The 25,897-nt window shown below is 44.0% G+C and overlaps 1 protein-coding gene across 2 annotated transcripts in view; it reads right to left on the bottom strand.

Moving 5' to 3' along the window:
- Window positions 1-12,010: 12,010 nt before the first annotated feature.
- Window positions 12,011-25,897, bottom strand: part of LYN (LYN proto-oncogene, Src family tyrosine kinase) — a 138,636-nt gene continuing 124,749 nt past the window's right edge. For both annotated transcript variants that reach the window (XM_001087049.5, XM_015145385.3), the window contains exons 12-13: window positions 23,551-23,682; window positions 12,011-13,500 (exon numbers count right to left, since the gene is read on the bottom strand). In XM_001087049.5, coding sequence (XP_001087049.2) covers window positions 13,298-13,500; window positions 23,551-23,682 — 335 coding nt within the window. In that variant the 3' untranslated portion in view covers window positions 12,011-13,297. The remainder of the gene's footprint in view (window positions 13,501-23,550; window positions 23,683-25,897) is intronic.

Genomic DNA, 25,897 nt, shown 5'->3' with positions numbered 1-25,897 from the left:
TTTTTAATTTTTATTTTTTATAGAGATGGGGTCTCACTTTGTTTCTCAGGCAGGTCTCAAACTCCTGGGCTCAAGCAATCCTCTCGCTTCGGCGTCCCAAAGTGCTGGGATTACAGGCGTGAGCCACTGTGCCTGGCTGTGTTTCAATATTTTTGAATCATAAATAGTGATGCAATTACTACGTCTGAGCCTAGAGTTATTTAAGCAGTTGTACATTATTTTGCATATTTAAGATTTGTAGAAGGTGAGCTGGGTCCAATAATAGCACCAATTTTTTAAACCTTTGGATTCATAGTTAAATTTTACAAATGGGGTAAGTTGTATGAGACTAACCCAAGGAAAGAAAGGGAAGGATATTGTCCAGTCTATGCAAATAAGCAAAGGGTCAGTGGTTGAGAATCTAAACAAAACCAGCTGATTAATGAGAAATAACACTTCCAGGCCGGGCGCGGTGGCTCAAGCCTGTAATCCCAGCACTTTGGGAGGCCAAGACGGGCGGATCACGAGGTCAGGAGATCGAGACCATCCTGGCTAACACGGTGAAACGCTGTCTCTACAAAAAAATAACAAAAAACTAGCCAGGCGAGGTGGCCGGTGTCTGTAGTCCCAGCTACTCGGGAGGCTGAGGCAGGAGAATGGCATGAACCCGGGAGGCGAAGCTTGCAGTGAGCTGAGAACTGGCCACTGCACTCCAGCCTGGGCGACAGAGCGAGACTGTCTCAAAAAAAAAAAAAAAAAAAAAAAAAGAGAGAGAAATAACACTTCCTAGAAAGTCTAATTCAAAGCCTGAGCACTGCCCTTCTCAGCTCCCATTCTCATCTGCTATGCTGAGACTCAAGGAAATTTGTGCAGCTGATTTAATTCAATTCAGTTCAACAAAAGACAAGAGGAAAATAACCCATGTCCTGTGCAGCACGGGTTGCCGAGCCTCTCCACAGCTCTCTCAGGTGGGCAGAACAGTGGAGGCCAGTGTCAGTCTTCACTGAGAATTCCCTTTCTCCCTGTGATCTCTGCCTGACTGTCCAGAATGTTCATTACAAAGTTAACATGTATGCCTGAAAACACCAGAGAGGCCGGGCGCGGTAGCTCACACCTGGACTCCCAACACTTTGGGAGGCCAAGGCGGGAGGATCACTTGGGGTCAGGAGCTCGAGACCAGCCTGGGCAACATGGTGAAACCCCAGTCTCGATTAGGAATACAAAAATTAGCTGGGCATGGTGGTAGTGCACCTGTAATCCCAGCTACTTGGGGGGCTGAGGTGAGATAATCACTTGAACCCGAGAGGTGGAGGTTGCAGTGAGCTGAGATCGAGTTCCGAGAACTCTGGAAGCTAAACTTGTACATTGGATAGGAGCTGGTATATCAAAGAAATGAAAACAGATTTCTTTCTGATTTTTTTAAGTATAAAAAGTATTCTTTTCTTAAAGATCAGTCTAGTCCTTGTTTGGCATTCCTTGGTGTAACAACATGGGAGTTTCCTTGTGGAGTTTTACATTCACATTTACATAATATTTTATTTTATTTTATTCTATTTATTATTATTATTATTTTTGAGACAGAGTCTCACTCTGTCGCCAAGGCTGGAGTGCAGTGGTGCAATCTCTGCTCACTGCAGCCTCCGCCTCCCAGGTTCAAGCGATTCTCACACCTCAGCTTCCCAAGTAGCTGGGATTACAGGCACTCATTCCCAAGTCCGGCTACTTTTTGTAATTTTAGTAAAGACGGGGTTTTACTATGTTGACCAGGCTGGTCTCGAACTCCTGACCTCAAGTGATCCCCCCACCTCAGCCTCCCAAAGTTCTGGGATTACAGGCCTGAGCCACCGCGCCTGACCTATATAAGACTTTCAATCTCATGCTTGCTGTTAAATGTTGGTTTGGGATGCGCGTCTGGGGGGAAATCATCCCCCTCAGGTTCTCCTCTGTGAGGAGCTGCGGGGGTTTTTCCTTCTTCCTCAGCCTCAGGCTTAGGCTGTGTCCTAGAAAGAAGGCCCTGTTGTTTTAGTCCATAGCACTTGCCTGGAAGTTTGTATATCTGTGAATTCACTTCCTAAAGGAATGCTTTGTGACTTTATTAATTAAGAAGAAGAAAAGTATTTTTATCTGACTCTTTGGAGTTGACAGTTTTAATCTAATTATCTAGTTTTTATGTTTTTCATACTTCCTTTTCCTTTATTTCCTACCAAGACTGCACAGAATGTAGAATATGGTTCCAACATATATATGTATCTTTTATATATGAAATATATATATCTTTTATATATGAAATATACATATATATATATTTTAAGACAGAATCTCACTCTGTCACCTAGGTTGGAGTGCAGTAGCACAATCTTGGCTGACTGTAACCTTCGCCTCCCGAGTTCAAGAGATTCTCCCGCCTCAGCCTACCAAGCAGGTGGGATTATAGGCGTGTGCTAGCGCATCTAGCTAATTTTTGTAGTTTTAGTAGAGACGGGGTTTCACCATGTTGGACAGGCTGGTCTCGAGCTCCTGACCTCAGGTGATCCATCCTCCTTAACCTCCCAAAGTGCTGGGATTACAGGTGTGAGCCACCGGGCCCAGCCTGGTTAGAATATTTTTAAAGACAGATGAGAAGCTGCTGTTCGGAGAGCTAAATAACATAAATCACTGTGGGATTGTGTGTGTGTGTGTGTGTGTGTGTGTGTGTGTGTGTGTGTAGGGGGGTGATGTTTGTGCCTAGGTATTCTTTAAAATACAGTCATGTGTCACATGGATACGTTCTAAGAAATGTGTCATTAGGTGATTTTGTCATGTGAATATCATAGAGTGTACTTACACAAGCCTAGATGGTCCTGCCTACTGTACACGTAGGCTATATGGTACAGCCTATAGCTCCTAAGTTGCAAAGCTATACCTCAGGCTACTGTACTGAATACTGTAGGCAACCGTAACACAATGGTAAATGGTTGTGTATCTAAACATCTTGAAATATAGAAAAGGTCCAGTAAAGATATGGCGTAAAAGATAAAAAATGGTACACCTGTCTAGGGCACTTACCACGAATGGAGCTTGCAGGATGGAAGTTGCTCTGGGTGAGTCAGTGAGTGAGTTGTGAGTGAATGTGAAGACCTAGGACATTACTGTGCACCACTGTAAACTTTATAAACACTGCACACTTAGGCTACACTACATTTATGAAAACAATTTATTTCTTCAATAATAAATTAGCTCTAGTTTACTCTAACTTTTTAAATTTATAAACTTAAAATTTTAAACTCTTTGACTCTTTTGTAATAGCTCTTAGCTTAAAACATAAACACATTGTACAGCTGTACAAAAATATTTTCTTTGTATCCTTATGCTATAAGCTTTTTCTATTTTTAAATTATTTTTTAAAAAGTTTAACCTTTTAAACCTTGTTTTTTAACAAGAAGAAACAAACAAACACATACATTATCCTAGGCCTGCACTGGGTTGGGAATCATCAATATCACTGTCTTCCACCTCCACATCTTGTTTCACTGGAAGGACAAGCATGTAGCTGTCATCTCCTGTGATAACAGTGCTGTTTCTGGACACCTCCTGGAGGACCTGCCTGAGGGAGAAGGAGTACGTTCTAGAGTCATGATAAAGGCTGGGTGCAGTGGCTCACACCTGTAATCCCAGGACTTTGGGAGGCTGAGGCAGGTGGATCAATTGAGGTCAGGAGTTCGAGACCAGCCTGGCCAACATGGTGAAACACTGTCTCTACTAAAAATACAAAAATTACCTGGGTGTGGTAGCAGGTGCCTGTAATCCCAGCTACTCAGGAGGTTGAGGCAGGAGAATTGCTTGAACCCGGGAGACAGAGGTTACAGTGAGCCAAGATGGTGCCACTGCATTCCAGCCTGGATGAGAGAGTGAGACTCTGTCTCAAAAAATAAAATAAAATAACAATAAAAAGTATAGTACAGTAAATACAGAAAGCAGGAGCTGTTGTTTATTATCATTATCAAGTATTATGTGCTGTGCACAATCCTATGCACTGTACTTTCTTTCTTTTTTTTTTTTTTTGAGACAAAGTCTCCCCTTGTCACCCAGGCTGGAGTGCAGTGGCATGATCTTGGCTCACTGCAACCTCCACCTCCCGGGTTCAAGCGATTCTCCTGCCTCAGCCTTCTAAGTAGCTGGGATTACAGGCGTGCGCCACCATGCCAGGCTAATTTTTGTATTTTTAGTAGAGACGGGGGTTTCACCATGTTGGTCAGGCTGGTCTCGAACTCCTGACCTCGGGATCTGCCCACCTCAGCCTCCCAAAGTGCTGGGATATAGGCGTGAGCCACTGCACCCAGCCACACTGTACTTTCATATGACTGGCCGTGCAGTAGGTTTGTTCATAGCAGCATTGCCACAAACAGGTAAGATAGACATTATGACGGCTATTTTTCAGGTCCTTTGTAATCTTACAAGACCATCATCGTTGACCAAAACAGATTATTATACTCTAAATCACTGTACATTCCAACTAGTCCTACCACCCAGCACAGGGCTTGGCACACAGTAGGTCATCAATGAATATAAGCTGGGGACAGGGGCTCACAACTGTAATCACAGTGCTTTGGGAGGCTGAGGTAGGAGGATTGCTTGAGCCCAGAAGTTCGAGGCTGCAGTGTGGTACGATTGTGCCACTGCACTCCAGTCTGGATGACAGAATGAGAACCTGTCTTAAAAATAAATAGCTGGGGACCTGGCGTGGTGGCTCACACCGTAATTCCAGCACTTTGGGAGGCTGAGGTGGGTGGATCACCTGAGGTCAGGAGTTCGAGACCAGCCTGGCCAAGATGGTGAAACCCATCTCTACTAAAAATATAAAAATTAGCCAGGCGTGGTGGCTCATGCCTGTAATCACAGCTACTGGGGAGGCTGAGGCAGGAGAATCACTTGAACTCGGGAGGTGGAGGTTGCAGTGAGCCGAGATTGTGCCATTGCACTCCAGCCTGGGTAGTAAGAGTGAGACTCCATCTCAAAAATAATAATAATAATAAAATAAAATAAATAGCTGGGTGTAGTGGTCTGCTTGTAGTTCCAGCTGCTTGGGAGGCTGAGGGAGGAGGATCGCTTGAGTCCAGGAATTCTGGGTTGTAGTGTGCTATGCCTATCAGTTGTCTGCACTAAGTTTGTCATCAATTTCATGTCCTCCTGGGAATAGGAGACCAACAGGTTCCCTAAGAAGAGGTGAACCAGCCTAAGTTGGAAACGGAGCAAGTCAAAACTGCCGTACTGGTCAGTAGTGGGATCTCACCCGTAAAGAGCTACTGCATTCCAGCCTGGGCAACATAGTGAGATCCTGTCTGTATTTTAGATAATAAATACTTTTTTTTCTTTTTTTTTTGAGATGTGGTCTCTCTCTGTCACCAGGCTGGAGTGGAGTGGGATGATCTCGGGTCTTTGCAACCTCCACCTCCTGGGTTCAAGTGATTCTCGTGCCTCAGCCTCCCAAGTAGCTAGGATTATAGACGTGCACCGCCATGCCTGGCTAATTTTTGTGATTTTTTTTTTTTTTAGTATAGGTGGGGTTTCTCTATGTTCCTCAGGCTGGTCTCAAATTTCTGGGCTCAAGTGACCCACCTGCCTCGGCCTCCCATAGTACTGGGATTATAGGCGTGAGCCACTTTGCCTGGCCAATAAATAAATATTAGTTGACTGAATAAACTGATACATGAAATTATGGCATTCTATTGTTACACATTTTCCATAATTGAGAACAATTCACTCCTATTTCCTGTCCAAGAGTTCTGGTTTCTTTAGGAAAGGTAAATAATTTTAAACAAAAACACTGACAACAAAATACACAGTCTCTGAGGATTGTGCCAGAAAATCATAGCAAATAGTTCTGGCTCCCGAAATCATTTTATGTTAAAAAAAAAAAAAAAAAAAAAAGCCTGGAATATTTACATGCCCATTGGAATAATGATATAATGGAAGGTGATCACTCGGGACAGTAATTACTACCTCTGCCTATGTAAGTGCAAGAATGTGACTGACACACGTGTGTGCCTAGTGTTTTTCCATGACTGGAAGAAAGATGAGTGGCTATCAAGGGGGTGGCACAACCCTTGCACAGTTGTGACTCCACCATCCCATCCCCAGCAGAAGCTGGGGTCCTGCTGCCTGAGGAGCTGACAGGCCCAGCGGGGCACCTGCTCAGGGAGCCAAAGGAGTATTTGAGGTGACGCTGCCCCTCTCTTGCTTCTCTCTCTGGCTTAAACTGTCCTGGTTTTAAGCCTCCACGAAGCAGCCAGTGAGGCCGCACCACCGCACTGGCCTCCACAATCATATTTCCTTCTTGTAAACTGTATCACTATCCAGTGTTCGCAGTGATTTTAGTGATACCCCTTTCGACTTGCTAGGAACAACAGAGTCCAATGGGCACTCACCAATCTTTTATTTTTTGTTTTTTGAGATGGAGTCTTGTTCTGTTGCCCAGGCTTGAGTGCAATGGCGTGATCGTGGCTCATTGCAACCTCCACCTCCTGGGTTCAAGCGATTCTCCTTCCTCAGCCTCCCCAGTAGCTGGGATTACAGGTACCTGCCATCATGCCTGGGTAATTTTTGTATTTTTTAGAGACGGGGTTTCACCGTGTTGGTCAGGCTGGTCTTGAACTGCTGACCTCAGGTGATCCACCCACCTCGGCCTCCCAAAGTGCTGGGATTACAGGCGTGAGCCACCGTGCCTGGCCTCAAATCATTTTTCTGAGTTGAGATGCAACGGTCCCCAAACCAGGCAGGGCAAGTCTTCAGTAAACCCAGGTTCAGGGAGGCTCACATGGGCCAGCCAGGCCCAGGGCCTGTGGCTGGGCTGCAAAAGGGGCCGTGGCAGTGACCAGGCTGTGAACTGTCCCCACAGGAGGCTAGGGCTGAGTTGGGGAAAGCTTGGCATCCTCACGCTCTGGCACAGTCTGATGTGCTCTGGCTGCCTCTGTTTTCTGAGACACTGGGTGTTGTGGGCTGAATGTGTCCCCACAATTCATACATCAAAGTCTTCAGCTTCAGTGCCTCCGAGTGTGACTGCAATTGGAGATCGGGTCTTTACAGCAGTCATTTAGCTCCTGTGTGGTCTGACTTCCATGTGACAGAGGAGCATCTCTTCGTGCGCGTGGCCTTTCAGCGCTCGTCACGTAGCCCAGGACTGCGCTTCTTCGTGGTCTGAGCTCCCATACCACGCTGGGCGCTCTTGTGGTCAGCTGAAACCACCAGATTCACCCTCCACCTAGACTGCTACATCTCAGACTATGCCAGGGCGGTATTTGATCAGAGATTATATGGTTAATAGCATACAGATATGATTAGCAGCATACATGTTTTTGCATATTTGAATGTGGATACATAAAATGGGTTTTTCTGGATCACAATCTGGATGTCCTCCGTTTGAATCAAATCCACCCCTGGGACTAAAAGGTCTTGCATATTCTTCAAGCTGTTGGGGTGCAGGTCCACATGCCCTTATCCATAATGCTGAAATCCAAAAGACGCTACAATCCAAAAGATCTTTTAAGAACTCATTTGGTGGCAAAACCTGAGCAGAAGCTATTTATAGGCTATCGTCATTCCACTTAGTGTGAATATTCAGGCATTTTTATGCAGATATGTTTTGATTAAAGATTTCTTACTCGGCTGGGCGTGCTGGATCATGCCTGTAATCTCAGCACTTTGGGAAGCTGAGGCAGGTGGATCACCTGAGGTCAGGAGTTCAAGACCAGCCTGGCCAACATGGTGAAACCCCATCTCTACTAAAAAATACAAAATTAGCTGGGCATGGTGGCACATGCCTGGAATCCCAGCTACTCGGAAGGCTGAGGCAGGAGGATCGCTTGAACCCGGGAGGCAGAGGTTGCTGTGAGCTGAGATCATGCCACTGCACTCAAGCCTAGGCGACAGAGCAAGACTCCATCTCAAAACAAAACAAAACAAAACAACGAAAAAGATTTCTTCCTCAGTGTTCACTGAGGCTTTACCACCAAATATTCAATATACTCACTGTATTAATTTTTTTATTTGTTTTTATTTTTATTTATTTATTTATTTCAAGATGAAACCTTGTTCTGTCATCCAGGCTGGAGTACAGTGGCATGATCTCAGCTCACAGCAACCTCTGCCTCCCGAGTTCAAGCGATCCTCCTGCCTCAGCCTCCTGAGTAGCTGGGATTACAGGCATGCATCACCATGCCCAGTTAATTTTTTTTGTATTTTTTAACAGAGACGGGGTTTCATCATGTTTTCCAGGCTGGTCTCGAACTCCTGACCTTAGGTGATCCACCAGCCTCGGCCTCCTGAAGTGCTGGGATTACAAGCATGAGCCACCGCCCCCAGGCCCTAATCTTTTTTTTAAAAACCTGAAATCAAAAACATACCTGACCCTAAGGGTGGTAGATAAGGGATAAAGGACCTATTGTTAAAGCCCAGCTTAAGTCTAACAACAACAACAACAACAAAAAACCACAGATCATTTTCTTGCTGTGTGACATGGTATCTACTTTTGGGGCTGTAGATTAAGGCCTTTTTTATTTCTAAAAGTTTTGCATTTACATTGAACATTGGCCAATCTAGATTATTTCTAAAGGCCTTCCAAAGACCTAGAGATAGAGGCCGCCACGATTCCCTGTCATTTCCCCCTTAAAGAGAAATATTCAAGATCCGTGAATATCTGTGGCCATCTTGGGAATTCTGTGACACTTTTTGGCACTCTGACTTGAAGTACTTAATAGAGGAAATTAAATTGGAAGGCTTTCCTCTTACATATCTATCAAGTTAAAACTTTTTGGGATAAAATTTTTATCAGTTTTAGTACATATTCATGTTATGAAATGGAACATAAATGTTATTGAAACTTAACTATTTTTTTCTTTCTTTTTTTTTTTTTTTTGTAGAGACAGGGTCTCATGATGTTGTCCTGGCTGGTCTCAAACTCCTGGCCTCAAGTGATCGTCCTGATTTAGCTTCCCAAAGTGTTGGGATTATAGGTGTGAGCCACCGTACCTGGCCAAAACATTTTATTCTGAAGTGTAGTCTCTACAAATTGTCTTCAAAAGTGTTATGGTTAAGTTAAATTTTTGCATTACTTTTCTTCCCAAATAAAATTACTTAAGGAAAATTTTCCCCTCCCATCTGTGTGGGCTCAAGTAGTGCATCTTGAAAGTAATACCCTTGCCTACTCAGAACACTCAACTGAGTCAGGGAGATTCTACACAAAGGTGTTTCACTGGTTTTATTTCACAAGGAAACAATATGAAGTGAAGCCAATCTGTTCCTTCTGTGGCTTTAAACGCTCCCGATCCCTCAGCTGTGAAACAGCGATAGCATTGTCCAGATCTTCCCGGGTTGTTGTGTGAGTTAGAGATAATTTTTATAATTTGCCAAAGCACAAGAGGGCCCTGAGTAAAGGATGTGCGTGTGGGTATCTTTGTATGTTTATAATTACCATTTCCATCAGGAAGAACAGCAAGACTTCACCTAATCTAAAATATCTGTGGCGTTAAAATATAGGGAATAGAGAACTACAATCTCTCTTCCACCAAGCAGAAGTGGAAAATAAAGGAAGATGCTAAGAGGAAAGCTGGGCAGTTTGATCTCATCTGAGAGGTGTTCTTGGCTGAGGAAGCAGGAGACGTCCGAGAACCAGCTGTAGAACCTGGCAGTGACAGACAGAAGAACTGGGGAATGAGCCCTAGGACCAATATTTACTTTATTTGAAGGTGTCAGAAGCTGAGGTTGCAGAATTGGGTCCTTTTTAGCAGCTACCGCCCCTGGATATAGTTTGTGAGAGGAAGGGAAATAAAGAGAAAGCAGACACTGGCTGGGCACAGTGGCTCAGGCTTGTAATTCCAGCACTTTGGGCAGCCGAGGCAGGCGGATTGCCTGAAGTCAGGAGTTCGGGACCAGCCTTGTTAACATGGTGAAACCCCATCTCTACCAAAAATACAAAAATTAGCCAGGCCACCTGTAGTCCCAGCTACTAGGGAGGCTAGGGCAGGAGAATCGCTCCATCCAGAGAGGGGGAGGTTGCAGTGAGCTGAGATTACACCACTGCAACACCAGCCTGCATGACAAAGTGAGACTCTGTCTCAAAACAAAACAAAACAAAACAACACAACAACAACAAAAAAACAGAGAGAGAGAAAGCCGACCCCACAAGCTGACATGGAAATGAGTTTATACTTATAATGCTCTCAGTGCCCTTGATCTATCCCTGGTGTAGGCAACAAAATTAATTCCCTCCTTTTATTTATTATCCTTTTATGCACCTTGGGACAGCTAGGGTTGCTGGCTTCTGTGGCAGTGAATTTCCCCTAGAACGGGGCTTGGACAGTACACGTTCCCAGTGGCTCATCAGAAGTACTTTCTGCAAGGGGATTCTGCAGAACCTCGGGAGGTATGCCTGGAGGAGCCACGGAAGCCCCATGTGGCCCCTATTACTAAGGACACCGGTTTCCAGCCTGTGAGTCTCCTTTAGGTTCAGTGAGCTTCGTGTTCACCGGAAGGAAGGCACATTTTTTTCCTCCTTCCTTCTCTTCCACTCCCCTTTGAGAAATGAAACCATCTGAGAAAAAAGAAGGCTGGGCTTTGCAATATGGGTCAAACCAAGTGGTAACTCTCAAGACTGAGCATACATTATATTCACCAGGGAAGGGATTTTTGGTTCTGGTTTTTTTTTTTTTTTTGAGACAGGGTCTCACTCTTACCCAGGCTGGAGTGCAGTTGTGCGACCATGGCTCACTGCAGCCTTGACTTCCTGGGCTCAAGCAAACCTCCCACCTCAGCCTCCCAAGTAGCCGGGACCACAGGTGTGTGCTACCACACTTAGCTAATTTTTAAAATTTTTTGTAGAGGCAGGGACTTGCTATATTGCTCAGGCTGGTGTCTAACTCCTGAGCTGAAGCAATCCTCCTGCCTTAGCCTCCCAACGTGCTGAGATTACAGGCATGAGCCACTAAGTCTAGTTGACTGCGGAAGCTTTTAAAGTAGACTGACATACATCCCCCACTGCACAACAGCTAAGTCAGAACCTTGGAGGTAGGGAGTACGGATTCTGTCTTTCCAGTTCTGTACAATAACCTGAGGTGTGATGACATGAGCCATTTTGCACACCATTGGAGACCCTAAAATGCTACAAACACCTACTCAGCCCCTCATTATGCCTGTCTGTCACAGGGAGGCTGGAAACCTATAGCTAAGGAAAGAGACTGTGTGTGCTGTTCATCAAGGGAACATGTGACTTCCACACATGATGGACACCAGAGATGAGGCCCAAGCTGGTGACAGGCCCACATGGAGGGAAGGATCACATGCTTGATTGAGAGGGAAAGTCAAGCGGAAAATGGTAAGAAGAGGAAGGAGGAAGTGGGAGAAGCAAAACAAGGTGAAGACAAATTTAATAATTTTCTTTAAATAAATTTGTTATGCTAAAAAAAACACTTTAGTCATTTTCTAAAGACTTCTTTTTGCCTTAGGGATTCTTTATAGTTCCACTCCATGTAACATATTGGGTAATACTTGTGGTTCTGAAATAAAATGCGAGCAGGGGGTGTACACAGAAAACTTACCACCATGAATCCAGGGACCAACTGTGCAGACATTATGTAATGATAATATTCTATCGTTGTGAACATGGCACTTGTGAATCAATAATTTTAGAATATTTTAGAAAGGACATTTTTAAAAAATCACATAGGAAACGAAGTTAAAATTTAGAGAAAAGTAGAATATTTTATCCCATCTTCTAAGCACCTCAAGCCTAAACAAAACACACAGAATGAAATTTTAATGATGCCTGTTAAGCCTATTTGAAAACAAATTCTAGCTGGCTCCCATAAACGGATGTTCAGACGTTGAGGTGATCAACTCCTTGGTTCTCCAATCTGAAATGCTCAAAGGAAGGAGGTAGAACTTGGGCAAGTTTAAAGTATGTAGCTCTATTGAATCACTTCTAACCACCCCACCCCCAATTAATGACCAGTTTTTACACTGACCACAGCTGAAAATGTAAACACAAATAAAAAGCTTGAGATGTTATTGGACGAGGTGTATTAAAATAAAATCAAAAATAGAAATATTAGGTATATACACGACAGCATAAGTGAAACACATAATGTGATACAGAAATTTCCATTCAAAGCTTACAGGAGAAAAATTTAGTAAACAAAACGGCTTGAACCTCCCGCCACCATGGCTCACTAGAGCCTCCTAGTCACTTACGTTCCTTCATATCCTTGGGTATAAATAGTCTCATACACATGCTACACAATTTAGAAAAGATTGCTGAATCATAAAAATAGCCCCAAATGTGGCACTTTAACTTTCTAGAGTACAACTAAAATTAATACTTGATCTTTAACATAATGTTCAAATCTTTGAAGCAACAAAGGAAACTCTTATGTTTTAGAAGGCCCTATAAGGTTCTTCAGAGATTAGAATCTTAGTTCTTCCAAACTACACTGTCAAAACAAATCTGGATATAGGAAATTGTGGAAATGAAAAAGCTGGACCCTTAAAAATATTCCTTCTAAACACAGAGCAGTTTCTGAGGCTCTTCTCCCTTTCCTGGGAGGTCCAGGTGAGCCCGGTGCCCTCGGGTGCACATTGCACGGCACGGCAGCTATGTGTGCTCACGGGCTCTTCTTGCTGGAAGAGACAGAGATGTGCACGCCACTCCTGTGGCATGTCTAGCAGGTCTGAGCAGTGTTCATGGGAGAAAAATGTTTAACAATCTCAGATTTTGGGAGGTAGGGAAAAAAAAAACACATCGAAATCTGGAAAAGACATTTTTAAGCTGCTGACTTCACCTGCAAAATCTAACAGGTTGGATTAGTAATTTTTTTTTTTTTTAACAAGTAAGCCAAAGCATAGAGAAAAATACAAAGAGATGTCATGCTATGTATCTGGTTATTTTAGCTTTATAAATGAGTTTAGTTCTGATATTATTGGGGATTCATTGCAATGGTCTCTGAAACTTTGAGTCCTATGTCCATTTGTAAACATAGAGCTAGCTGGGTGTATTTTTGGAGGGAATAGGTGTTTTCTTCTCAAAAGGCTGCACTCAGACGTTGTCAAGGAGAGTAAGATTACCAGCTGCTGAGGACAAGTCCAAGTTGCAACTGGGTGAAGCATCCATCTAAGAGTACAGAATACTTTCCCATGCAGAGGGTGTTCTTCCTGAGTAATTGAGCCTCTATTTCAGGATCCAGGCACGGCAGAAGATCCCAGCACATGAAATAATAAGTGCAACCAGTGATGGTTACTTTTCCTCTCTAAATGAGGCAGCCACCCCTGCCAGACAGACGGGTTTCTCTGTGCTCTAAGGCTGCTGCTGGTACTGCCCTTCCGTGGCTGTGTAGAAATCATCCAGGACGCTCTGTAAGTAATCAAATGTTGGTCTCTCTTCTGCCTTTTCTTTCCAGCACATTTTCATAATGTCATAGAGCTCATCTGGGCAGTTCTCCACACGGGGCATCCTGTAGCCCTGGGACAGGGCGGTCATCACGTCGGCATTAGTTCTCCCTAGGGTGGGAAAAACAAAAACAAAAAAGAAAAACCATGCTGTTTAGAAAGCTGGCAGAGGGTCAAGTACTGCAGTGGTTTTTTGCTCCTCACGTCCTGCAACCATGATTGAAACAAGCTTTACTGAGGCTGTTAGGGGTTGAACGGCATCCTCCCAAAATTCCTAGGTTGAAGTCCTAGCCCTCAGTACACCTTAGAATTGACTGCACCATATTTAGAGATAAAGCCTTCATAGAGGTAACCAAGTTAAAATGATGGCCAGGCGCGGTAGCTTATGCCTGCAATCCCAGCACTCTGGGAGGCTGAGGTGGGGGGATCACCTGAGGTCAGGAGTTTGAGACCAGCCTGACCAACATGGAGAAACCCCATCTCTACTAAAAACCACAAAATTAGCTGGGCGTGGTGGCGCATGCCTGTAATCCCAGCTACTAGGGAAGGCTGAGGCAGGAGAATCCCTTGAACCCAGGAGGTGGAGGTTGCGGTGAGCCGAGATCGTGCCATTGTACTCCAGCCTGGGCAACAAGAGCAAAACTCCGTCTCAAAAATAAATAAAATAAATAAAATAAAATAAAATAAAATGAGGCCATTTGGGTGGGTCTTAATCCAATATGACTAATATTCTTATAAGAGGAGATTAGAACACAGACTAGTACAGGGGAAAGGCCATGTGAAGACACAGGGAGAAGGCGGCCATCTAAAAGTCCAGGAGAGAGGCCTCGCTCGGGAGAAACCAATCCGGCCAGCACCTAGACCTTGGACTTTGAAACTCCAGAACCCTGGAAAAATAAATGTCTGTTGTTTAAATTACCCAGTGTGTTGTATTGTTATGGCAGCCCTTGCCAACTAATACAGAAGCTAAGGAAATTTCTGCAAGCAACTCAATAAATAAATTTTAGTATGGAGGGGATCAAGACAGCATTCAGTTTGCCAAAATCTGTTAAGTAGGAGCCACAGCCAAGTTCTCTTTAATAACAAAAGGATATTGGACTTGCCTGACATTTCACATAAGTCACCTAAATTCAATCCTAACTCTTAACTTTAATTACGTTTGCGGGGTAGCATTCTTTCAGCTTCAACCTGTAGTGTATTTATATTAAAAACAAATTTTACCATGTATTATCTTATACAGACATTTTTCAAAAATTGGCTTTTCATTTAATAATTGGTATTTTCATTTACTTAAAGTCAACATCCTTAAGTCAGCCCGACCAATTGATTACATACTTGCCAAATAGTTAAAAACTTAGGGATTAATTTGGAAAATAATGATGGTTCAGTTAATCTGAAGGACACTTGTCTGTAGTTTGTACTACATATCTCGTGGATGTCACTGTCTTTTAAGAGCGAGATATTAATTGAGGAGGAAAACTGAACCCCAATCATAGTCTCAAGTGGAGCTGCTTCACAGACACAGTTAATTGTTCCAATCTGCAGTACCTGGCCAGAGTGACAGCTCACTCTGACTCTGGATTTGCATATTCTTGACCTCCAGGAGAGAAGTAAGGTGCTCATTACTCCTCTAGAGCTCTGCAAAAGGCCTGGTAATAGAGGATTTTTAAATGTGGTCAAATGTCTCAGAGTAATTCAGAAACTGAACTGTCAATCTTTGATCCTGAGAATAGCTTCAAGGGGTAAAAAAGATTATAATAATAACATTTTCCTGCATGATAAAGGAGATTAATCCTTTAATTATATCCTTATCTAGCAGTACCTATCCACACCTGTATGTTTTGCATATTTTGTGGATACCCTGTTCTGTAGGATGTGAACTTCTCTAGAGAAGACTGTATTTCACGCAAAGTATATACAATTTCTGGCACATGAGAGGGGCTGCATTCATCACAACTAATTTCCTTTCCATAGCTATCTCTTTTTCAAAGCTGTATATTTTACCATCCGTGGTCACTGGAAGGATTCGAAATAAGTGGCAGCTTTAGGGGAAATGGTTTTTACCAGATTTGAAACAGAACCTTGTTTTGAATGTATTCTCTAATCAGTGTTTTCCAAATTGCGCGGCACTATCCGCATTTGGGATCAACAATTTGGGATCAACAAATTGATTTTTTTAGGGTACTACTAGTTTTTTTTTTTTTTTTTAGGCAGAGTCACCCTCTTTCACCCAGGCTGGAGTGCAGTGGTGAGATCTCGCCTCACTGCAACCTCCCCCTCCCAGGTTCAAGTGATTCTCCTGCCTCAGCCTCCCAAGTAGCTGGGATTACAGGTGCCCACTACTATGCCAGGCTAATTTTTATATTTTTAGTAGAGACAGGGTTTCACCATGTTGGCCACGCTGGTCTCAAACTCCCGACCTCAAGTGATCTGCCCATCTTGGCCTCCCAAAGTGCTGGATTAAAAGCGGGAGCCACCGCATCCAGCCGACTACCAGTATTTTAAAAAATGAATTAGAATAAAACAGAAAAGGTCAGAAAGCACTGCACAAAGGAAAGGTCAATATGGTTTTACGAAACATTTGCTTTATATACAGAGTAGGTTTCTGTGTATTTCTCACAACGCCTTATGGCCAGTGAACTTTGAGATCCTCTGCCTTTAACTTACCTTTTTTCATCTAAGGACACAGTGACCTTTCCTGAATTTAAACCCCTGAAAGAAGACATGATCATTTCTGTCTTGGAAGAGCCCTTGTTTTTGAAATTGAAAGATCCACACAAACTTTATAATGATTCAGATCTCTTGAGAATTATTTATACAGCAAATCAATTTTCCTGAGTCTAATTCTGAGTCTATCTTCAAATATTTATGTGACTAGAATTTTCTAACTAAAAGACTTCATTTGATTCTCATTGCTCAAAGCCAAAGACAGATTTGTATCATCCTCTTTATTTGGAAGTTTTAGTCTCTGTAAAATGATACAGCCTCAGCATTGCTCTGGTTCTTTTAACTAGCCAAGCTCACTTGGATAAATTTCAGGAGAAAGATCTGTGTATACTTCTACTTTCTTGGTTGAAATTCTGGGATCGTGGTGGGAGGACTAACATCCAGTATAGTATAAATAGCAACTGGACCTGCAAACTCAGTTTGGAGTATCTCTTTCACTTCCTTCCTGGAGAAACTTCAGTTGCATAAAAGGTCAGAATGCAGCCACAGCAGAAGATAAAGCTTTCTAGGTCACCCTAGCCCCACAGCAGGTTTTTTTCTTCCTCGTTCCAGTATGTTCTCCTAGCTCTGAAGGACTCTCGATGATGCTGGTAAAGGCTGGACATGCTCCACCCTGTTCGAGGAATTCGACTTGATAAGAAGAACTGGAAGAATGGAATCTGAAGCCTATCTTTTTATGTACAAGTAAAGCAACAAATGACATCCGGTATTAAATGACAAGTCTTGTGAAAGAAAGAAATAGAAGAGGAGAGGGACCTCAACCAGACCCTAAGGTTACATGTGATAGTTGGCGTTGGCCTGTTGCTAAGTTAAAAAAAGTAAACACCCATTGGCATTGGCTGGTGATCACCCATTGGCATTGGCTGGTGAACACAGTTTCATTCTCCATCCTTCCTCCTTTCGACAAGCACTTACTGAGTCCTCACTGCGGGTCATGAACTAGCACTGAGCTCTGAGACATGCAGAGATAGTTAAGACAGAGCGTTGTCCTCAAATGACACACAGCCCAGTCAGGACAGTGTCCTCACTAGGAGGAGGTGGTGGGGAGCAGGGGGTGGCATCTGGAGTGGGTAGAAATCAGCAGAGACTACAAGTTGGTAAAGGAGCAGAAGAAAGAGAAAAATGTGGCACAGCAGAGAAAAGGAACAGACAGCTAGCGACAGGGAGGAGCCCAGCTGCACCACAAACTATGACAATCTTCAGTCACACAGGGCCCCTGTGCGTGTGTATCAGGAAGAGCTAGATTATCTGGGACTACAGTCTCCCACCCAATCACACTCCTTTCAAAAGGGCAAATTATTATTACTATTATTATTTTCTGAGTTTTGCTTGTGATCACGGTGAGTGTTTGTGGCAGGACACATTTTTTGATTCTCATTCAGCTGGCATTAATATGCTAGATATATCCAGTCAGAAACAGCCAGAAAAGACATGATGCTTCAGAAAATTTTTTCACTTTCAAACCTTTCGCTTTGTATAAACAAAGCAAAACAAGACCCCAATCAGGACCCAACAAGACACCCCCACCTTTTTTTTGGGACAGGATCTCACTCCGTTGCCCAGGCTGGAGTACATGGTGCGATCATAGCTCACTGCAGCCTCAAACTCCCTGGGCTCGGTGATCCTCCCACCTCAGCCTCCTGAGATGCTGAGACTACAGGTGCATACCACCATACCCTGGTAATTTTTAAATTATTTTGTAGAGGCAGGGTCTTGCTATGTTGTCCAGGCTGGTCTCAAATTCCTGGCCTCAAGAAATCCACCTGCTTCGGCCTCCCAAAGTGCTGGGATTACAGGCATGAGCCACCATGCCCAGCCAGACCCCTCTTTTTTTCTGTATAAAATTTATAGAGAAATATAATCATAGTTTTGGTTTTAAGATAATGAAGTAAAGATCTTTTGCCTCCTCCCCACTTTTTTTTTTCCCTGTAATTCATCCCAAAACAAAAAAGAGAACAAGAAATAGAAACTTAAACTCCATCTCTGATGATGCTAAGAGACACCTGGCAGCCAGAGGAAGAAGTGGTCTGAGCCAAGAGGAAGAAAGTGCAACCATCATGCCTGCAGAGAGGGGCACTGACAACAGGCAAGATGGCCCATCCCAACTCACCCCGTGAAGGTGCACACTGTGTGGCCAGCACAACCACGAGGGAGGGAGGCCAGCGCCGAGGGCAGGACAGTACCTGGAGCCCACTTGGCAGTGCCCAGGTGAATGCTGGGAGAAACAATGGAGAAGCTTCATGCAGGGAATGCTGGGCCCAAGTGGAGGTGGGGAAAGCATGGTATGGAAGACCAGGAGTGAGGAGAGAGGCTGAAGACATGGACCACACCATTCACGGACCTTGAGGGTTATGCTGAGTGAAATAAACCAGACACTAGGGCAAAACTGTATGACTCTCCTTATAGGATGTCTCTAGAGTAGAAACTGAGAACACTGGTTGCCTATGGGGAGAGAATTGTGTGGCTGGGAATAGAGTGGAGGATCTTTCAGCTTATACTTCTTTGTATCTCTTGAATTTAACACCATATGGCTGGCCAGGCATGGTGGCTCACACCTGTAATTCCAGCACTTTGGGAGGTTGAGGAGGGAGGATCACTTGACCCAGGAGTTAGAAACCAGCCTGGGCAACATAGTGAGACCCTGTCTCTACAAAAAATTTATAAATTAGCTGGGTGTTGTGGCATGCGCCTGTAGTCCCAGCTACTCAGGAGGCTTAGGCGGGAGGATCACTTGAACTCAGGAGTTAAAGGCTGCAGTGAGCTATGATCATGCCACTGCACTCCAGCCCAGGTGACAGAGCAAGACCCTGTCAAATAAACAAATAAATGAAAACTAAAAGTATGTGGCCATATTCTTATCTAATAATAAGTGGAAAAAACCTAAGAGATAAAAGTTATGAGTAGAATATTTAGAACTATATGCAGCAAATGCTAGAATAAGGAATCAAAATTCCTGAAAGTAGATTCCTTTGAGGAGCACCTGCAGGTGTGGGGCAATTTTTCATTAGAAGTCTTTTTGTGACCAGGAGCGGTGGCCCATGCCTTTAATCCCTGCAGGGAGGATGAGGTGGGTGGATCACCTGAGGTCAGGAGTTCAAGACCAGCCTGGCCAATATGGTGAAACCCCATCCCTACTAAAAATACAAAAATTAGCTGGGCATGGTGGTGAACACCTGTAGTCCCAGTGACTTGGGAGGTTGAGGCAGGAGGATTGTTTGAACCCAGGAGGTGGAGGTTGCAGTGAGCCAAGATCGCACCACTGCACTCTAGTCTGGGTGACGGAGCGAGACTGTCTCAAAAAAAAAAAGTCTTTCTGTAGTACTTTTTAAATGTGCATATATTACTTAGATAAGAATAAAATATTTAATAAAAATATCACTGTAAAAAAATTAGAAATTTCAGAAATTCATCAAGAAGAAAATTAATATAATCTATTATCTCTTGACCCAAGGTTAACAACATTTTGGTATATTATATTAGTCTTTCTTTCTCCTCTAAAAATGTGTTTGCTTTGTATGTGACTTTCTTTTTTCTTTTTTGTTTTCCCTGCTTTCTTTTATTTCCTTTTTATTTTACAAAGCTAAGTATATGATATGGCTTCTTCTTCTTCTTCTTCTTTTTTTTTTTTTGAGACAGAGTCTTGCTTTGTCGCTCAGGCTGGAGTACAGTGGCGCTTCTCGGCTCACTACAGCCTCTGCCTCCGGGGTTCAAGCATTCAAGTGATTCTCTGCCTCAACTTCTCAAGTAGCTAGGATTACAGGCGTTCGCCACCACGCCAGGCTAAACTTTTTTGTATTTTTTGTAGAGATAGGGTTTTGCCATGTTGTCCACGCTGGTCTCGAACTCCTGGCCTCAAGTGATCCACCCAAGTTGGGATTACAGGCATCAGCCACCATACCTGGCCTGTATAGCTTCTAAAGTACTTTAAAAACAAACAAAACATAGCCAGCAGTTTACTGGGTAAAGAAAATACTTTCAGATAATTCCATTAATCAGTAGATTCTCTCCCATACGCAGTTTTACAACAGTGTGGAAAATGGCATGTTTTGGCAATGTTTACCAATTTCTATGCTCTCTATGAATCAAGTCCTCTCATGTGAAGTAAATAGGATTGCTTATGTTTATAAACGTAATGGTAGAGGCTCTTGTAACATACAACTCTCGTGCCTAAAAAATTTACTGATCCAGATCTCCTCAAGACATCTCACATTCCCAGTCCCTCCAGGGACAAGCCAATCAGGGAACAGACCAGTCGATGGATTCTGTTGGGTTCTTCCATATAGAGAGAAATATATTTTTGTGATTCTGACCATTTTTCTACTGGTTCTTTTTTTATTATTTTATTTTATTTTTGAGATGGAGTCTCGCTCCCGTCACGTAGGCTAGAGTGCAGTGGTGCGATCTTGGCTCACTGCAACCTCTACCTCCTGGGTTCAAGTGATTCTCCTTCCTCAGCCTCCTGAGTAGCTGGGATTACAGGCGTGTGCCACCATGCCTGGCTAATTTTTATTTTTAGTTATTTATTTATATATATATATATTTGAGACAGAGTCTCACTCTGTCACCCAGGCTGGAGTGCAGTGGTGCGATCTCAGCTCACTGCAAGCTCCGCCTCCTAGGTTCATGCCATTCTCCTGCCTCAGCCTCCCGAGTAGCTAGGACTACAGGCGCCTGCCACCACCCCTGGCTAATTTTTTGTATTTTTAGTAGAGTCGGGGTTTCACCGTATTAGCCAGGATGGTCTTGACCTCCTAACCTTGTGATCCACCCGCCTTAGCCTCCCAAAGTGTTGGGATTACAGGCGTGAGCCACAGCACCCGGCCTAATTTTTATATTTTTAGTAGAGATGGGGTTTTGCCATGTTGGCCAGGCTGGTCTTGAACTCCTGACCTCAGGTGATCCACCTGCCTCAGCCTCCCAAAGTGCTAGGAATACACGCGTGAGCCGCCCGCCTGGCTGGTCCTTTTTTTAAAAAAATGACTTTTCACCCCAAATATTTCCAAACCCTGGGCATTGCTCACATCAGCTGAGGGGTCTTGAGAGGCACACGGATCTGGGGCTCAGAGCAGCTTTGCCACCAGCGAGGGGTTCAATCACCTTCTCAAGCCTCAGGGGCCATGGCGGCATGTCACATGCAGCACACCACACGTATCACAGAACATTCTTTTATGATATTATATGTTTATTTTATCAGGTGTCAGATTATATACCTAATCTGACTATATAATCTTTCTCTACAGATTATAGAAAGAGATGTAGGCATAGATGGAGATAGACATATATAACATCAGACATCAGGGCTGATTAGAAATATGTTTCCTATTTTGCAGCAATATTAATTCATTAACCTCAGTGTCTAGAGCAGCTGGAAGATGAAACGCTGGCACTAAAGGGATTTCCTAGGACTGCCGGTCCACTGTGCAGGCAGACACCACCCAAAGGCTTTCAGCTGCCAGCTGGTCCCTGCCCCAGTTTCTCTGTGGCTCATCCCCACATGCAGCAGTAGTGATGGGAGCATGCAGACTGTGTGGCTGCTTTGTCTAAAAGCCTTCCCTGGCTTGCATCTCAGCAGAGTAAGAGGGACTGCTCTCACATGGCCAGTAAGTCTCTCCCTGAGCCACTCTAACCCCCAGCTCCATAGCCTTCTGCTTTCTCATCCATTGACTGTCTAGAGATCAAATGGCCTAGGTGAGTCATTCATTCATTCATTCATTCACCCATCCATCCATCAAATACTCACAGAGGCCCAAACCACGCTGGCCTCCTGCTCCTGTTGGTCAAGTCCATGCTCTGGCTGCTCTCCCCATGGGGACATGCAGACCTCAGAGAGCCCAAGGCTCCCTCCCTCACATCTCTGAGTCCCTGCTGCTGCCAGGACCATGGAATAAAACCAGCAGCTCCCCACCCCCTTCTGTGAGTACTTGCCAATCCCTAAGCCACTCCATGCAGGCTCCACACCACTCTCACCATCCTACAGGCTGGCTGTGTGTTTGACAACCATCAGTCTCTCTCCACTACAGCATTCACTCTGAAGGACATGGGCAGATACCATGGCATCCTAGCAGCTGAGAGTGCCTAGCATACTCAAATATTTTTTGAAGAGGAGAATGATTTAAATATTAAAAACTTAATTTTAAATTCCCCTCATGCAAACATTTTGTTAATAGTCAAACATGAATGAAAATATGAAAGCTCTGGGAGAAATCCCTCTTCTTGGTTTTTTTTGTTTTTTTTTGTTTTTTTTTTGAGACGGCGTCTCACTCTGTCGCCAGGGCAGACAGTGATCTCAGCTCACTGCAACCTTGGCCTCCTGGGTTCAAGTGATTCTCCTGCCTCAGCCTCCCGAGTAGCTGGGATTACAGGTGCCCAACACTACGCCCAGCTGATTTTTTGTATTTTTAGTAGTGACGGGGGTTTCACCATGTTGGCCAGGCTGGTCTTGAACTCCTGACCTCGTGATTCGCCCACCACGGCCTCCCAAAGTGCTGGGATTACAGGTGTGTGCCACCGCGCCTGGCCGAAATCCCTCTTCTTAACCATGCCAGCACAGACCATGGAAAAAGGGAGGGATGGACAGAATCTGGCTCTGCAGGCTTCAGGTGTTAGGAATCTGGAAATAAATACTGAATGATGCCCTCACTGATACCAGTATGTTAAAGAGCAGAAGGGCCTCGCACTGATAAACAAAGGTGGCTATTTCCTGAAGAGAGAGAGACTCCAGGGCACTTATTACAAAACCAATTGTGAAGCATTGGAAATCCTCGTCTCCATGTGGGTTTCCTCCTCCGTCAGGGGGACTGCCTTGGAGGAGCCCCTGTGTCTATCCATCCTCATCTCAATACCAACAACCATGCCAGGAACATTCTAGTATGTGGTGGAATTAATCAGTGCAGAAAAAGAACACACATTCAATAAAATAAGAAGGCAAAGAAGTGTCTAAGCACTTTTAGAACAATTTATGCTAAAGATAGTGAAAATAAAAATCAAGTCTTTTTTTTTTTTTTTTTTTTTTTGAGACAGAGTCTCACTCTGTTGCCAAGGCTGGAGTACAATGGCGTGATCTCAGCTCACTACAACCTCCACCTCCCGGGTTCGAGCAATTCTCCTGCCTCAGCCTCCCGAGTAGCTGGGATTACAGGCGTGCGCCACCATGCCTGGCTAATTTTGTACTTTTAGTAGAGACGGGGTTTCTCCATGTTGGTCAGGCTGGTCTCAGACTCCTGACCTCAGGTGATCCGCCTGCCTTGGCCTCCCAAAGTGCTGGGATTACAGGCGTGATCCACCACTCCCGGCCCATGACAATCAAGTTCTGGTTCAAAGCACTTATTCTTTGCTATCGGGTAGATGAAGTTATTATTACTTTTTAATGCCTTCATGCAACCTGACTTTTTCTCATTTATACCACTTGATTGTAAATAGCTAAGTAAACCATACCTGGGTAGGGAATTTTCCCATAGGTGACGATTTCGTATAGGAGGATTCCAAAGGACCACACATCAGACTTAATAGTGAAACATCCAAAGTTGATTGCTTCTGGAGCTGTCCACTTAATAGGGAACTTAGCACCTAAGGAAGAAGATATGTGGTTCTTACTTGGGTATTTAAGCTTAAACAAAAAGTCATGAACATGTGACCCCACACTTTCTTTTCTTTTCTTTTCTTTTTTTTTTTTGAGGCGGCGTTTCACTCTTGTCACCCAGGCTGGAATATAATGGTGTGATCTCAGCTCACTGCAACCTCCACCTCCCAGGTTCAAGCAATGCTCCTGCCTTAGCGTCCCAAGTAGCTGGGGTTAAAGGCACCTGCCACCACGGCCAGCTAATTTTTGTATTTTTAGTAGAGATGGGGTTTCACCATGTTGGCCAGGCTGGTCTTCAACTCCTAACCTCAGCTGATCTGCACGTCTTGACCTTCCAAAGTGTTGGGATTACAGGCGTGAGCCACTGCACCCAGACCATTCTTTCTTCTTTTGATTTCTTTTTTTTTAAATTTCAATTATTTATTTTGAATAAGTAACACATACACATAGTATAAAATACAGAATGAGTTCGTGATGAAACTACATTTCTCACAAGGAGCTGGTGAGGCCAACTGATCGGGGACAGGCAGACCTAGCCCAAGGGGACATGCAGGGTCCCCTTGAGGAAGGCAGGGACTCAGGCACAGGCTGTTACTCTGGCACCCTGGAAGGCTAGGGGCTTCTACCTACCACTTAAAAAAAAATTTTTGCCTTTATTATGCCTTGGCTTAAAATTTTTTTGGTCCCCAACACAAACTAGAAATTGGAGTAAGAACAGTAAGGACAGTAGAGAATCTCCTGGGTGTCTGTTGTATGCGAGGCAACGGCACACATTCCTGCATTACCCCCTGCCTGCCTGGAGCAGCAGTGTGCAGAGACAGCAGGCAGGACCATGGCTGGAGCTTGGCTTGGGCACCCCACAGCCCTGGTTTGAATCCCGCATCTGCTGTTTTCTGCTTGGTGTGATCCTGGCAAGTCACTTGCTGTCTTTGTGCAGCTTTGGTGCTTCCATGTGTAAACTGAGGAAACAACAAAACCTTCCTAGGTTGCTGTGAGGATTAAATGGGTTGATCTGTGGGCTTGGCACAGTGTAAACACCAGTCAAGTATGGTAATAAAGGTACCAATGAATGGTACTTACCAATGAAGGTAAGCATCATTATTGTCATCCTGAGATATGCCAGGAAGAGGATGCTGTTAGATCTAGAACATGTGCTCTGCACTAAGCCATGGTCTTTGCCTGAGAACAGTTATTTTTGTGAAACTCTCAGCTTGTTAAATTCAATAAAACCAGTGTAACCAATTCCAGTTCAGATACTTTGAAGTTAGATTTCCTGGCTTTGAATCTTAGCTCTATCACTTACTGTGGGACCTCAAAAAGTTGCAGAATCTCTCAGTTTCCTCCTCTGTAAACTGGGAATAGTGATGATAATATTAACATCTATCACATGGGATTATTGTAAAGATAAATGAAATAATGTATGAAAAGCCCATTTACACATCATAAATGCTCAATACATTTTAGCTATTATTTTTATTTTTTATTTTTATTTTTTGAGACGGAGGCTCGCTCTGTCGCCCAGGCTGGAGTGTACTAGAGCAATCTCTGCTCACCGCAAGCTCCGCCTCCAGGTTCATGCCCTTCTCCTGCCTCAGCCTCCCAAGTAGCTGGGACTACAGGTGCCCACCATCACGCCCGGCTAATTATTTGTATTTCTAGCAGAGACGGGGTTTCACCGTGTTAGCCAGGATTGTCTCGATCTCCTGACCTCGTGATCCGCCCGTCTCGGCCTCCTAAAGTGCTGGGATTACAGGCGTGAGTCACCGGGCCTGGCCTTAGCTATTATTTTTTTGACTCCTTTTCTTTAGATCATTCTCGTTTGCCTGCCTTTTTGCTAGAGATAATCATTAAGGTCAAGGATAAGTTAATCCACTTTCGAGAACATATGCTTGAGGCAGGAGGGGAACCATCCTACACATGATGGAAGCAGGAGATGTTCAACAAATCAAATCAATCTGCTTATTACCTCTTCCAGAAATAACAAACATGTCATTTTAAAAAAATAATAATCTTGCCAGGTGCAGTGGCTCACACTTGTAATCCCAGCACTTGGGAGGCTGAGGCAGGTGGATCACCTGAGGTCGGGAGTTCAAGACCAGCCTGATCAACATGGAAAAACCTCCCTCTACTAAAAATACAAAATTAGCTAGGTGTGGTGGCGCACGCCTGTAATCCCAGCTACTCGGAAGGCTGAGGCAGAAG

The sequence above is a fragment of the Macaca mulatta genome, chromosome 8 (genome assembly GCF_049350105.2).
Source record: "Macaca mulatta isolate MMU2019108-1 chromosome 8, T2T-MMU8v2.0, whole genome shotgun sequence".
NCBI lineage: Eukaryota > Metazoa > Chordata > Mammalia > Primates > Cercopithecidae > Macaca > Macaca mulatta.
Note: the sequence above shows the minus strand (reverse complement) of the source record. Positions and strands in the feature narration are given on the sequence as shown.